Source organism: Anoplophora glabripennis, unplaced genomic scaffold (genome assembly GCF_000390285.2).
Source record: "Anoplophora glabripennis isolate ALB-LARVAE unplaced genomic scaffold, Agla_2.0 scaffold267, whole genome shotgun sequence".
Classification (NCBI taxonomy): domain Eukaryota; kingdom Metazoa; phylum Arthropoda; class Insecta; order Coleoptera; family Cerambycidae; genus Anoplophora; species Anoplophora glabripennis.
Genome location: NW_019416452.1, coordinates 515,565 through 531,638, shown reverse-complemented (window position 1 = coordinate 531,638; position 16,074 = coordinate 515,565). Strand labels below are relative to the sequence as shown.

Genomic DNA, 16,074 nt, shown 5'->3' with positions numbered 1-16,074 from the left:
TATGTGCCACTACGTATTAGAAAGTGTAAGATAATTTTGAGCCATCAAACGTCTCTTAAGTTGCTTCAATTTTTAAATAGAAAAGTGATGAATGGACGTGGAGCAAAATCCATGTTATGGCGCCCAACGTGGGGCTGACATGGGATACACCGTCGACCTAAAAAAATTTGAGGTTATGTTGTAGGCATCACAAATAACAATTTTGTCATACACAATCCAAACAAAATCATCGAGGGCGGAAAGTATTTTATTTTTCGCTTCTTAAACGTAACGTAACCTCAGTATCTCATCAAAAAGAATATCACGGATGTCACCTCGCTATAACACGTGACAGGACAAAAATATCCGTTCGTTTTGACACGGGGAGTGTGCATGGGCGTAGGAAGGATTTTTGTTTGGGGTCAACTGGTCAGTCGGCTAGTCCGACCATATAGACATTGGGTTCTCTAGGAGGGCTGAGTCCACCCCTGCCCCCCCCCACCTACGTGCCTGGAGTGTGTGGCAATTAGCAACTAAAATCTTTTCGCCCTGGTATGACATACGTCATACTATGCAAAACGAAAACAGTTCACGTGCTTCCCTGATTCTATCTATATTTGTGAATTGATTTACTTGAAAAGTTTAAAATTAGTTTTATTTCTAGAAAGAAAAATTTTGATTTTTGGCCGTTTATTTCCGACATAAAAATGTGTTTTAATTCTGAAAATTTTTAGATTCTTAATACGAGATTTGCAAGTCTAGTTTGTAGCCAAAAATCAGTAGCGTACGCCATATTTTTCTTTGAGTTCAGTTCTTCAGATACAACCCAAACTTTTTTAAAGGGGACATCAAATATAATTTTTCAATTATTGAAATTTGATTAAAATTTCAGATCAAATAATGTATCTTGTGACATTTATGCAAAATATTTTTTAAGGGATCAAAAGATTTCAAAAAACGGAAAATATATGGGGTGTCCCATTAAAAAAACCTAAAATAAATTTCGAAGTTTGTATTATAACTAAAGAACCGAAAATTATACAGAAATACCGTGCGAGGTACTTGATTCTCCGGAAAAAACAAGAAATAGGAATGTTTCTATATTGAGTTGTCGTTTTCAAAAGAAACTTATCGAAGCTTTCAAAATTAAAAAAAAAACACTTATTTCCATTGACCATAAGTACTTTATGAATATCAAATATGCTGTAAGTATATTTTTATAATAAAACCTAAAATATGGGCAAATAACCATAACTGGTTTTGAGTCTTTATTATGTTTTTCCAAGTACTGGATTGTGTAAAAATACAATCATGTACATGTAGATCCAAAGAGATTTTAATTTTCGATTTCAAATTTTTGGAAAACACGATATTTGGAACAGAAATTATGCACAAATTCACCTTTACATAAATAATAATAATTTCCACTTAGTAATTTAAAATTTTTCATATTGTTTAGAAATAACTTTACTTTTTGAAAAATAAATAATTTAGGGCTACTTTACGTATGTAGGTACATAATAATAAAAGCTAAATACACTATGAACTTACTTACTAATGAAATGTTAAAAGGTCAGTGGTCATTGCTGGTTGATATTTGGCGGCAAATTTAAAACCTTAATTTAACTCGGAAAACTTTCCCTTTAAGTTCCCCGAGAAAAAACTTTAAAATTATATGGAATTTCTTATGACCAAAAACTGAATAAAAAAATATTTTTAAATAGGTATTCAAAAACTTCCAAATAAAACATTGATTCAGCATGACAAAAAACGCCCTAAATGAACACAATTCTGTAATAATATTCAATTTGTGCTGTATAATTTTTCTCGAAAATCAAATTCATATATCGTCTACCTCTTCAAGGAGTACAACCGAAACCCCTAAAAATAGGGTTCAAATTGCTGTTTCTCTTTTTGTTAATATATATTACCACTTTCGTCGTGTGTCGATCTTTAAAGTCATCATCATTAAATTTAGATTTTATGTATCTTTTCAGTACCAAAAATGGATCATCATACTATACCAAAAATAGGATTTAACAATGTCAGTTGCAAACCTGGAACTGGATTTTTACCAAATATCAATTCTAAAAAGGCTGTGACACTGGAACTTAGTCACGGAACCGACAAGCAGGTTATTTCCCTGCCTACCGATCGTCTTGACCAAAATAAGAGGTACTATGTTACCTTTACAGTTAAAGGACACGATCCATCTTCATCTAACGGGGAAGATGGACCAACAAACAATGCCCATATGCATTCAAAGAGCGACTAAACATTTTTAGTTGGCGGTACTTTGGACCAAACTAAGACCAATTAAATCATTGTACGGTACACATCATCCTACTAATTTTTTAATGCTGCCATGAGAAAATGTACAGAAATTTGTAAAGTGCAAATTATAATTTTGAGAATGTTAATAAATGCATGACTGTAAAATTATTATATTTGAAATATTTGAATATTGTTCATAATATATGTGTAAATCATTATAATAGTATAATCTTTCATTCTTGTGCATTATACAGGGTGACCTCAGATTAGACTACATATTTTACCAGTACACTCCATGATTAAAATGTTTATATAGACAAAGAGCAAATGCCTCCTTAGGTGTACAGTCCCACTGAAAGTTGATTTCTGCCAGATATCAAAATCGTTCGAAATAAAAAAATAAAATTTGCAGCAATTATATTGCAAATTTAATAGCTAATAGTTATTTTTGTATCTAGTGCGCGAAATGCTACTTTGGTGATCGAGAATTGAATTTTTTAACGAGGCGAAGCCGAGTTAAAAAATTATTCGAGACCACCAAAGTAGTTCGCGCACGAGATGCAAACAATATTTTTTCTACAAACGTCAAAATCTATCTCTTAAAAATATTATAAATAAGTAAAATGCCTAATTTATTATAGAAAATAGTGTTTAGCTGGCTTAAAATGTCTTTCCTAATCAAATTTTCACTGTTACTATGGAAACAAAGTGGCTGTTGTTGACAACAATAATAATTATTTTAAAGTGACGTTTGTGCTCGCGTCTTCAATTTTTAAGTGCCAGATATTATTAAAAGTATTTCATTGTTATTCATTTAAAAATAAATAATAATTTGGAGTTTTGCCTCATTTTTTCAAAGATTGAAATACAAAACTCTTATTAATTTACATGCAGTGCGAAATACTTCGCACCCTAGTGCGCGAAGTATTTCGCGCACGGTGTCATGGTAACGTAAGAATCCGAAAAAAAGTGTCACTTCGCATATTGTTGTCAATGCGCAAACCTTGTCATTTTTTGACGTTTGTAGGAAAAATATAATTTCTATATTTCAGTCAGAGGTGTCCCATACTGGGGAGTTGTGTATAAATATTGCTCCAACTATGTGTACATTTCAAGTGTTAAGTAAAGCTAAAAATTGGAGCTATTATGCACTTTACAGTAAAAAGAGATTAATGTACCTATCATTTTAATAGGTTTCCCCAATTTGAAGTAAAATTAATTTAAAAATTGTGTTACATGCTGAAAATATGTGAAACATAATTTTTGAACTTTGTTTAACAAGACTAAAAACTTTCAAAACTGATTGTTAAAAATAATTATTTGTAGTATAAAAGTTTAACAATTTTCAAAGAGTGAGTTCCTAGGAAAATGGTTTGACAAAAGTTATTTGGAATTGTAATACTTTCATTTGCTATAATGGCACTAACACTGTAATTTATTTTATTCAATTTTATCAAATTGAAAATTTGAACAAAATATGTAAATAATGGGCAGTCCTACTTTTTTTTTATTTTATTATGAATTTAAATGGTGTACAATATAGAATATTTTTGTGTCAGGTAACATAATTTTTAAAGCAACTTTTTTCCAAGCAGTGGAACATCGATGTAATATTTGTTGCTGTAAAATTTTAAAATTTTTTAAAGAAACTGTGAGAAAGTTTATATAACGAGCAAATATTTGCTCCCCTCTTCACCTCTCTTTGGGATATTTCACCCCGACTTAAATTTAGAGATGATTTTTTGACTATTAAATTCAAAATCGAATCATATGTAACATCCAGTTCCTAATTTAATTGTTTTTTTTTAATGGGTTCACAGCAGAAGAATCATTCTTTTTCTTACAAAAAAAAAATGGAAAAAATAGAAAAATTTAACTTTTGTTAAAATCTAGGATCTAAAATCTATAAATTGTTACAGCCACCATACTATTGCCCAAATTTTTTATATCTCACATAAAAATTTAACAATTAATTTAGAAGATTGTCCTAAATGGAATATGGACATTTGTTTACAGATTTAGAAAAAAATTTCCTCTAAATAATAATTTTTACTTGTCTTGAATACGGGCATCTAGACAAATATACAAGATTTTTATTTTAGGATGCAATTTTTGGCTAAATTCTAATGGTATTAATTTATTTTAACTAAATTTAGATTTCTGTATTGAAACAAATTAAATTAACATTTAAAAAATCCTTTACCTATTAAGAACTATTAAAATTTAGAAAAACTTAATTTTCAGTACAAATAAATTTATAATCTGATACTACTACACTATACTCAATTTTCTTTCAATATTAAATATTTAGTTTAAATACAGTTAAAATTAATTAATATTAAAATATGTCCAGTTATAATTTTTGAAATTCTGAATAATATTCAATTTCCATAATTTGAAATTATAGCATTATGACAGCCTAACACAAACAAATTCCCTAGTATTTCCTAATCTATAGAACTGCTAAATCAGAAATCGGAAGCATCATACATGGAATATAATCTTCCTTTACATGAACTTGCAAACTGTTTTTTTTTATTTAGTTAAAAAATACTTTAAATGTTTTTTAAATATCAAAAACTGAAATTTGGTTTCATTTCATTGCTTATTCATGAAAAATTAAAATTTTGTTTCTTTTTATTGTCATTTTAAATATTATATTTACCTTTTGTTAATTGAACTCTACTAATGTAATTTGCGGGTATCCCGATCTTCAATATATAAACTTTGTTAAAATATTATTTTCATACTCACTGGGGTTTATTCCAATAAAATATACCTGGAAAAATATTGTACTTAATATGTATTTTTTATAGTGTTTTTATTTCGAGTTCCTTCAATTGTTCTTTTTTCCAGTGATTTACTTCAAAAAAAGCTTTTTCAAATTTTTCTTTCTTAACTATTAAACATTAATTTCGGAAATACTAAGAAAAAAACTTTCAGGGTTTTGTCTTTAAAGGACTGTGGTCCTTGGAAGACATTTTCCCCGTCTATGTTCATATACATTATGCTTACATTATTTATAGTTGTATACTTAATGCACTGGGAACATTACAGGCTAAGTTCAGGTTATCTTGTACATATTTTTTGTAAATGTAATAAGTATCTAGTGCAAATATTTATATCGATGTTAATGTACAGTATAAATTTTATTAAATTATTTCTAATTAAACATTTTTTATTCTTATACATCTTATTCAGCTACTAGGAAAATGGATCTAATGAGTAGGTATATTTTACTGATCCCTATTCTGCCACTTTCTTATTGTTGCTTATGTAAAATATTAACTATACATTATTCTCCACGAATTAATATAGATGAAAATTTTTATTTAAATACTGCATAGCTGTCAATACCAGTAATGGCTGGCGAAAATTGAGGTGGTCATATTGTGATAACAAAGCATGGTATTTATTAGGTCCACAGACAACTCCTATGACGAAAAAATTTTGAACGAAATATGCCAAAAAATTAAAAAAAGGTAGCCTCCCGTTAGATTTTGAAAAGCGTTGCGCACATATGTGCAAAAAATATATTTTTTTCATAATCAAACAGGTATTTTCTTATTTTTCTCAATCTAAATAAGCTACAGTTATGAAATTTAAAAAATGAAATGTTAGTATAAGTCAAAATTTAAATACCTAGGTTTAACTACAAATAAATTTTAATTTTGTGATAAATAAAAAAATACTGTATTGTATGTTTCAGTTAATAGAACAGTTAATTATGAAAATATTTTTTGTATATTTGTAACCCTTTTCGAGATCTCAGGGAGGCTATACCCTATTAAAAAATATACATTTTATTATTAACTGCGGTATTTTTACTTGATTTTTTAGCTAATGCAAATAAATTCAAATTTTTTGTTTTAAATATCCTATCAAATGACATTGTTTAACTTCATTTGATTTTTAGACATTATTTTTTATTTATTTGAATTAACTTATTAATATTTAAAATAAATTAATAAAATGAATGCTACACTTACTTATTTAAATTTTTTATTTAACAAATTTATTCATTAATTCCAATAACATAATAAATTTTAATCAATACGATCTAATCTGATCCGATACCTAACTAAAAGTGGAATTTTAGACTTTTTATTAATAAATGTATTTATAAACAAATATATTATATTTCTATCTTCCATATTGCAATTATTTATTAGTTTTTATATATTTTTGAATATAAAACCATATCTTAATGAAACTCAATAAGCCGAGCAATTGCAATATATAATCTGCAAACTTCACATTATGAATCGAGCAGTCTGCACATTTAAATATCTAGATTTTGTTTTATAAAATGATATATCTTCAAATCGCTAAGCAACAATATTTACTTAGTAGGATGCTGTGATTTCTGGCCAAATGGAAATTAAAGAAAACACAAAATTTTCCAAATGTTGATATTTCAAGTTTTTATCGAGACATTTTTTATGACTTCAATAAAACTAAAAAAATTACAAATGTTATGCAGAAAATACGAAAAAGTTTATTTAAAAATCACTGATATTTATAATGAAATAATTAAAAAAAGAGGAACAAATAGACATTAGTAAAAAAGTGATTAATTAAGATTATTAATAAACTACTAACAAAAACCAAACTTTTTTTACTAGATTAAATATTTCCTTACCTACACAGCAATCTTTTGTTGACATTTTTTCTGATGTGAGGGGTGGTACTCAATATTATAAATGAACAATTATATTTCTCCATACTGATTGATGTATAACTGTACAAATATATATTTTTATCTTACTTTAAAGAATAATTTGTATCAATTGTGATTAATTTAATAGTATTCACTTTAAATAAGTTAAAAATTTTATCTTCTTTTATTTGATTATACATATATAATTAATATCAGTGTTTCTTATATAATTATTCTTTTTTGTTTTTACTTGAATCCTGAAGAAGTCATAATATAGAGATGAAATGTTGCCATTCAGAATATTTTGTTTTGTTTAATTCCCATTTGGACAGAAAACCCACCTAACCACGTATATTAATTTTGCTACCAATTCTATATTGCTACCAATATTTATATACAATTATTATTTTGGATCACTATATAAAATGTTAAGTTAATTAATAAATAAAGTAGATAAGGCCTCGCGTAAATTCTATAAGATAAATATTTCAAATTATACTGATACTGGTATTATACAATATTGGTATTAAAATTAAAAATTAATCTTGATGTGGAGAGTAAAATTTAGTAGATAAAATTGGTGAAATTGGATTACTTCCAAACCTCTCCGAAAATGAATCTTTATGAGCCTTAGACCTGGTCTCTATAACTTTATCATAAAATCTAGACAACTTTACTGCATTGGAAGTACCAGCTGCTAAATATCTTGTTTGTCTACAATCTAGAACTATTTCATCAGCTGTTAAGTGAGAAGCCATTTGTCCCAGATGTGATTTCTTATCATCAATTTGGTCCAATTTAGTTCCGATTACTAAAAATGGTACTGTTGGATGACCAAATAAACTTTCTTGATCCCAGTCCTCATTTAATTGGTTCTGATTAGGATTAGTCACATTCAAATGAGAATTTGAATCTTTTCGTTCCCTTTTATTAACAATTTCTTTTACCCATTTGTGTAAGTTTTCCTCCGACTTTCTATTTGTTAAATCGTGGACTAGTATAGCACCATGACAAGGATGGTAAAAGACGGGTCTCGCATTTCTATGGATATGACTTCCTCCAACGTCCCAAAACTCAATAAAAAATGTTTTTTGTTCTTTCGTTCCCTCTTTATACTCATGCAATTTTACTTCTACAGAGCAACCTACAGTCCAACTAGGTGATTTTAAAGGATCATTATGTGCAGCTAGATGTACAAAAGAGGTTTTTCCAACCCCTGAATCTCCGAGAATAAGAATTTTTACACGGTCTATTGCTGACATTGTAACAATAACACAAACACAAACAACGTAAGAAAAAGTAAGGTTAAATTACAGAAGACAGAAACACGACACGTAGATAAAATGGTAGATAGTTCAAATGGTACAGTATTCTATGTAAACTATTTTAACTTTAGATTATATCTTTCTGATTAACTTATTTTTCTACTTACCCAATGCTAATAATTTTCAGATGCAAGCGCCGGTATCTATCTATGAATAACGAACAATTTTTTTTAAATCTGATAGTAGTTCCAATTTTGGAGCGTATGCACTCCATAGTTCCAATGTTCTAATTAAGATTTGAGATTTGACACCAGTTTGACACATATATTTTGTGTTTGACACTTTGACAGCAAATTAAAGACGTTGAACAGTCTCCATGATAGTGATTAGTCTACCTGAATACTAAGTGATGTTAATAAATGTACAATGCACAATAATCATAATCAATGAACATATGAACACAATGGAGTCCATGCGTATATGTACTTGAAGCATATTATAAGTTGTTCTAGGGTGATGAATAAAATTAAATATTTTACCAATCTGTGGTGATGAGTGATAACATAAATTAAAGAAGTATAGGTGTTGAATAAGGCTTTTTTTTAGGGTTACGTAGAGTTGTTTTCCATCATAGTATAAAATTTATCCGTTTTGCACCATGTTTGTAGCACAATATTAGAAAAATGGAAAATGAAAACAGAAAAGCTTGTTTATCTTGCAAAATAATATCAGTGTGCTGTTTATGTGGAATTGGAGGATATTTGATAAACGCTTCTAAAACATATAAAAATCCCTCAAAAATGTCATTAATAATCATAGGAATTGGTTAGTTCTTATTATTGAGGAATTGAACAAGTACAATTTTATTATTTTTAGGAACTACCTGTTTGGGCATTGGAGAGATCTTTGATGTGTCCCCTTTTCGGAAATAAATATTATTTAGTTTTAATTACACAATTGAGGGCCAAATACATAATTTACAATGTTTCATCATTATAACAAAATGATCTGATAAAAGATGTGCTTATTAAAATTAATTTTAATTGTTTCCACTGATAATATTCAGTTAAAATTACTTAGTGTACGTTGATCAATATGCATGATTAAATAATTTCTTATATTTTATAAATTAAACTACTTTTAATTAAAATCCTACTTTTCCTAATCTAGTGTCAGTTTTGGGATTTGCAGTAACACTTTGAGCTGCTACAATCAATTCATTTGCTTTTGTCTGTAAATCTCTAACATCGTGTATATACAGCATCCTTAAAATTTTCGCTGCATTATTTAGAACAGGATCATTTAAATCAAAACCCAAATCTGCTTCTTGAAAAGGAAATGGAGTTCCCTAAAAAAAAATAAGATAACAAGGCAGATGAATGACGAAATTATAATTACCTCGACAATATATTTTTGTGGATTTTCCACTCGGTCTGGGGCCATCCTATTTGTTATAACTTTTCTTACTGCACGTAAGGTAATCAGTGGATCAGGGTGAGGTACCACTTTCAAGATTTTAGCTAATTCATTAATTCCATTTGCAAATTCTTTACTTCGAACTAAAATAGAAAACTTGTAATTTTTTAAATATTATCACGTCACCTTTCTTACAATCTAGTTTATCTAGAGGATTTTCTGCCACAACAGTAGGAGCGTTAGTGGTTTGAATATTTTCTACTGCATATTTTAAGTATAAATTTCCTAAAATGAAAAAAAGTATTAAATATATCTTCCTATTGTTAATTGTTATAACTATACTCACGGTTTGCAGATGTTGCAATTTGTACAGCATAACCTAATAACCACTGTAACTCTTCTAACTTGGTTTCTAGGACTGGACATCCAAGTCCATCTTTATATTTGATGAAAACATTATCCCAATCCCCTCCGTTAATATTTTTCAGAGCATTAAAAATATTTGGCGGTGCACGTTTAATCCTGTTAGTCTCTAGCCAAACAACAATCTTTTTAAAAGTAATTGGATCTAAAAGTAATAAGATTATTTAGCAAGTCGCTACAAATTTCTTACATCTGTACCATTTAAATTTAAAGAATCTGCTTGAGGATACTCCAAGGCATTTAACAATCTTTTCGACATAACTACTACTCTCAAGATTTTTTTCTAAAAAAATAATTCTACAATTCCTTTTTCAGTTGCAATGTCACAAACATAGAAAATATAGAAGTACTATATTTTCTATGCACACAAATCAAATCACAAAACACTTCTCTAGTTCCTAATCAATCACACCATTGAACATAAATATATTAAATTCATAAGCTACCACAGACTTCTTTCTAAGTTTATACTCTGGTTTATATAAAAGCTGTGTAAAGCCGGCGCCACACGATGACCTCATGGCCCTACTACACATAACAACCCCACCAATTTGAAAAAAAATTCTGCTGATTTTGCTGACAAGAAAGCTCGAAAAGCATTATTGTAAATTTGGAAATAATAAGTGTTAAATAATTTGTGACCAAAACTTTACCAAATTATATAGATTAATTATAATTTAAATTCAAATATGAAAATTTTTTTTAAGTATCAATTAATTAATCAATAAGTAATCAATCAAAAGTATTATTAATATTTTGGTACTAAAATTCATTATTATGCACTACACTTTATAATTAAATTAGTGGGAAAAATATTGACTAATGTTTATTAATTTGTAAATGAACAAAGTGGTAGAAAAAATAATCCTCTGCGACTGCCCGTCAGACACAAACTCCTGCCAATCCACGGCAGCAGGGGGGTGGTTTACACGAACCAGGAAAAGGCCGAGGCTTTCGCCGATAGCCTGGAACTGCAGTGTAGACTGTAGACTACCCCAGCTGCCGGACGAGGACGGGAATTTCGAAGAGGCTGCTATGCTTGCGGCCCTACGCGTTAACAGAGAGCCCAACAACGACATTATACAACTTGACACATCAGACGAACTCAGACAAATATTATTATGACACCTAAAAAACAGAAAAGCCCCTGGACCTGACTAAATACACAACATTAAACTAAAAAGACACAATTAAGGGTCTCATGGTCCTACTAAGCATAACAAACGTTACACTCAGACTCAGAGACTTCCCTACAAGCTGGAAAACAGCAAACATAATCCTCATTCCTAAACCCAACAAAGACCATACCTTCCCTTCCAATTACCGGTCTATCAGCCTACTCCCGGCTATGAGCAAAGTGGCAGAAAAAATAATCCTTTCCCGCCTAAAAACCCACTCTGAAGAACTGCGAGTCATTCCTGTCACACAGTTTTCGCCTTCCGCCCTAACCACTCCACCGAATTCCAAATCCTACGCCTTACCGAGCATGTCACGAGGGCCTTCAACAGGAGGCAGTTCACCGGAGCTCTATCTTCCTGGATGTCGCAAAAGCCATATCCCTTATCAAACTCACTACCTACCTTTTCCACAACCCATCCCAAGGAGGCCGGTGTCCCGCAGGGCTCCGTACTATCCCCACACCTCTACACTATTTACAACCCCGACATACCTCACACCTGACCATAAAAGCACAATCCATAAATGCAACACACTTATAGAACGCTTTAAATCAACTTGAAACCTGGTGTAACACGCGCCATTATTCCATGGCTAGAAATTGGCCTCAATGATTTGGGATCGAGGGGGATTATCCCTCTTTATCCTGCCTCATCTCGTGTAGGNGTGTTAAATAATTTGTGACCAAAACTTTACCAAATTATATAGATTAATTATAATTTAAATTCAAATATGAAATTTTTTTTTAAGTATCAATTAATTAATCAATAAGTAATCAATCAAAAGTATTATTATTATTTTGGTACTAAAATTCATTATTATGCACTACACTTTATAATTAAATTAGTGGGAAAAATATTGACTAATTTTTATTAATTTGTAAATTTTTGTTCCTAGAGAAAATAAAATTTAATTTTCTTTTCAATGTTTAAATTATTCCTTTAAAAACAAGACAGATTATTTATTTAATAAATTTGAGGGAAAATCTTAAAAGAGGACGTACGCATAAAAAATAATGTTTTTTTCAATACCTTAACTAGGCCCCCACCAAATTTCTGCCTATAGGCCTCACAAACGTAAATCCGGCGCTGTTCCCGGCTATGAGCAAAGTGGTAGAAAAAATAATCCTCTGCGACTGCCCGTCAGACGCAAACTCCTGCCAATCGACGGCAGCAGAGGGGTGGTTTACACGAACCAGGAAAAGGCCGAGGCTTTCGCCGACAGCCTGGAACTGCACTGTAGACTGTAGACTACCCCAGCTGCCGGACGAGGACGGGAATTTCGAAGAGGCTGCTATGCTTGCGGCCCTACGCGTTAACAGAGAGCCCAACAACGACATTATACAACTTGCCACATCAGACGAACTCAGACAAATATTAAGACACCTAAAAAACAGAAAAGCCCCTGGACCTGACTAAACACACAACATTAAACTAAGAAGACACAAGGGTCTCATGGTCCTACTAAGCATAACAAACGTTACACTCACACTCAAAGACTTCCCTACAAGCTGGAAAACAGCAAACATAATCCTCATCCCTAAACCCAACAAAGACCATACCTTCCCTTCCAATTACCGGTCTATCAGCCTACTCCCGGCTATGAGCAATGTGGTAGAAAAAATAATCCTTTCCCGCCTAAAAACCCACTCTGATGAACTGCGAGTCGCCATTATTCGCGCCATTATTCTATGGCTAGAAATTGGCCTCAATGATTTGGGATCGAGGGGGATTATCCCTCTTTATCCTGCCTCATCTCGTGTAGGCCTGGACAGCCTTCGTAGGTGGGCCCCATCCGTCGTCTACCCCGACCGCAAATGCGGCCGGTGTAGGCGCTTTGTGGGTCCTCCTTTTGTCCTGGCTGGGCCCCGCCGGTTAGGGCCCTTTCTTCTGGCGCTCTTCTTGCTTCGCCGGCTCGTCTGTGTAAACCCCAGGGGTGGTGTCATGTTTATGTGTGGTATGGTTGGGTAGGGTAGTGCGGTTATGCAGCCTGGGATGCGCTTTGCTAAGGTGGCCCTTAGGGTAGCGCGGGTGGGGAGGGGTAAGGAGGGTATGGGGAGTGTGTATGTGTGTGTGTCGTTGTCTTCGTTTCTTGATCCTGGCGGTCTCTGAAACACAAAAGGTTAGCGGGGGGGGGGGGGGGGATGTCGTAGGGGTGGTCACCCAGGGTCAAAAAGTTGGTGTCTAGGTCTTTTGTGTTTGTCGGTCACGTCGGGTACGTAGTCAACGGCTTGCCTGAGGAGGGGATTGTCATGTCTCGCGGCTACGTTAACCGTTTCTCCGCGTTTTGTCTTATTGTCTGTGTAGCGTTTGTGTATTGTAAGTCTCGTAATATGTCAGAGTTTCTTACGTACCAGGGCGCGTCGGTGGCCGTGCGGAAGGCTATGTTTTCCACAGCCTGTAATGACTACCTGGTGTAACAGGTGGAAAGTCAAAATTAACACCAACAAAAGTACTGCCATACTCTTTTACTAGAGTAGCAAAATTCCCCCCGACCTATATATACTGACAATATCCCAGGAACCTATTTCCTGGGGCCGACATACGCGATACCTTGGGCGTGACGATGGACCGGCGACTTACGTGGAAAACGCACATATATCGCGGAGACAGTAGCGCGAGCGAGGACCACCAGGGATAAGCTCTATCCTTTACTCAAGGGGAGCGCGCGCCATTATTCTATGGCTAGAAATTGGCCTCAATGATTTGGGATCGAGGGGGATTATCCCTCTTTATCCTGCCTCATCTCGTGTAGGCCTGGACAGCCTTCGTAGGTGGNTCGGGGGTCGCAATTTTAAAGAAATGTATTTTAAAGTAATGCAAATAACTGATAAATAAGTTAAAACTTACCTGGGCATAACCCCGGGACAGGTACCTGAACAAAGATGCCGACGGCCTCTATGCTTAGCCGGGGATTAGGTCTGTGATTAAAAGGAGAGAAAGGGATTCTTTCCAGGTAGCCTTAATAAAGGCAGGTAGATTTTGCTCGTTGCAATCACTTCACCTCACATACAGACGACCTAGATACTTATTGACCTGATTTCCCCTCCCCCCCATGCTAACCGTATATGTTTCAGGAACAGCCAGGACCAAGAAGAATCAAAGAAAAGACAAATTTCAAAAAACCCATTCTCCGCGGAGCCGCAGACAAACTCCGCGGTGACCTTGACGTACCCTATACCCCCGCACCGGCCTGGGAGTCACCGACTCAAAGGCCGCGTGCATTCCCCTCGGGGGCCTAGACAAGCCGGCGAAGAAAGAAAAATCAAGACACGAAGAGCGCCAGAAGAGGCTCCCCTGCCGGCGGGGGCCAGCCAGGGCTAGGGGAGGTTCCGCAAAGCGCCTACACCAGATGCTTGTGGTCGGGGTAGACGATGGCCGGGGCCCACCTTCACGAGGCTGCCAAGGCCTACAAAGATAAGACAGGACAAAGAGAGATAGTCCCCTTCGGTCCCAAATTATTGAGGCCACGTTTAACGCCAAAAATAACGGTGCACACTGGATTGAAGGAAAGTAGGAGTCAATATATATACTATATATGGGGGCTTTCGTTTTGGCAAAAAATAGTATCTATTAGCCATTAATGTCAGTTCAGAGTAACTATAAGTTGCTATTAGCTGCTGATAGCTAAAATCCTTGGCTGATAGCTACTATTTTTGCCAAATCGAAAGGCCCTAAGGACATGGAAGTTGAAAGCTTACTGCGACAGTGTAGACGAGTGACAGCGAGTTAAATAGATAGTTTGGGTACTTTTTTCTCTCCTACGCATACATCTGATTGGCTAATGCAACTCCTTCCTCAACGATTAGATAGAAAGAGAGAGAGTACCCAAACTTACGCTCTTTCTCTCTACATTTTGTAACATTGGTATTCCTCCCTGTAGTATACGCTCTAATCAACAAACAGACATAAATTTATTCTTTGAACTTCTCCAGTCCCCGGACCCGACAATATACATAACACGACACTCAAACGACTACCACACAAGGGCCTCATGGCCCTACTAGACATAACAAACGCGACACTCAGACTAAGACACTTCCCTACCCGCTGGAAAACAGCAAACATAATCCTTATCCCAAAACCCAACAAAGATCACACCATCCCATCCAACTACCGGCCCATTAGCCTGCTCCCGGCTATGAGCAAAGTGGTAGAAAAAATTATCCTAACCCGTCTAAGAACCCACTCCCAAGAACTGCAAGTCATTCCAGACGAGCAGTTCGCCTTCCGACCCAATCACTCCACTGAACTCCAAATCCTTCGCCTTACCGAGCACATCACGGCGGCCTTCAACAGGGGACAGTACACTGGTGCTGTCTTCCTGGACGTCGCAAAGGCCTTCGATACGGTTTGGCATGAAGGCCTACTGATGAAAATGCTCACCAACCAATATCCCATATCCTTTACCAAACTCATAAAATCCTACCTACACCACCGAAAATTCCGCATCCAAATCCAAGATTCCCTTTCCACCACCCGTCCCATGGAGGCCGGTGTCCCCCAGGGCACCGTCCTGTCCCCACACCTATACACCATTTACAACTCCGACATCCCACATCCCCCCAACACCAACATATACTTATACGCCGACGACCTGACAATCACATCCCAATCCGTAGATCCTAGATATTCCGTCTCCCTCCTCCAAAACTCCTTAGACCAACTTGAAACCTGGTGCAACAGGTGGAAAGTCAAAATTAATCCCAACAAAAGTTCGGCTATCCTTTTTACCAAACGAAAAATCCCACAAAACCTTGACAGACTGACACTATCCCAGGAACCCATCTCCTGGAATCGACAAACACGATACCTGGGCGTGACGATGGACCAGCGTCTCACGTGGAAACCGCACATCGTGGAGACGGTGGCGCGAGCGAAG

The 16,074-nt window shown here is 34.3% G+C and overlaps 3 protein-coding genes across 3 annotated transcripts in view; 1 reads left to right on the top strand and 2 right to left on the bottom strand.

The window, feature by feature from the left end:
- The window catches only part of LOC108905466 (uveal autoantigen with coiled-coil domains and ankyrin repeats-like), a 51,924-nt gene extending 49,670 nt beyond the window's left edge, over nt 1–2,254 (top strand). The window contains exon 7 of the mRNA XM_023454596.1: nt 1,977–2,254. Coding sequence (XP_023310364.1) covers nt 1,977–2,254 — 278 coding nt within the window. The remainder of the gene's footprint in view (nt 1–1,976) is intronic.
- A 4,846-nt stretch (nt 2,255–7,100) lies between these two features.
- Nucleotides 7,101–8,724, bottom strand: LOC108905476 (rab-like protein 3). Its single transcript, XM_018708351.1, has one exon. It carries the CDS (start codon nt 8,173–8,175, stop codon nt 7,453–7,455), a length of 723 nt encoding a protein of 240 aa, XP_018563867.1. The 5' UTR covers nt 8,176–8,724; the 3' UTR covers nt 7,101–7,452.
- A 552-nt stretch (nt 8,725–9,276) lies between these two features.
- Nucleotides 9,277–10,400, bottom strand: LOC108905475 (RNA transcription, translation and transport factor protein). Its single transcript, XM_018708349.1, has 5 exons — nt 10,216–10,400; nt 9,941–10,162; nt 9,790–9,879; nt 9,577–9,737; nt 9,277–9,526 (listed from the first exon to the last, which is right to left on the bottom strand). The coding sequence occupies exons 1-5, from the start codon at nt 10,274–10,276 to the stop codon at nt 9,323–9,325; spliced, it is 738 nt and encodes a 245-aa protein (XP_018563865.1). The 5' UTR covers nt 10,277–10,400; the 3' UTR covers nt 9,277–9,322.
- Nucleotides 10,401–16,074: the final 5,674 nt, after the last annotated feature.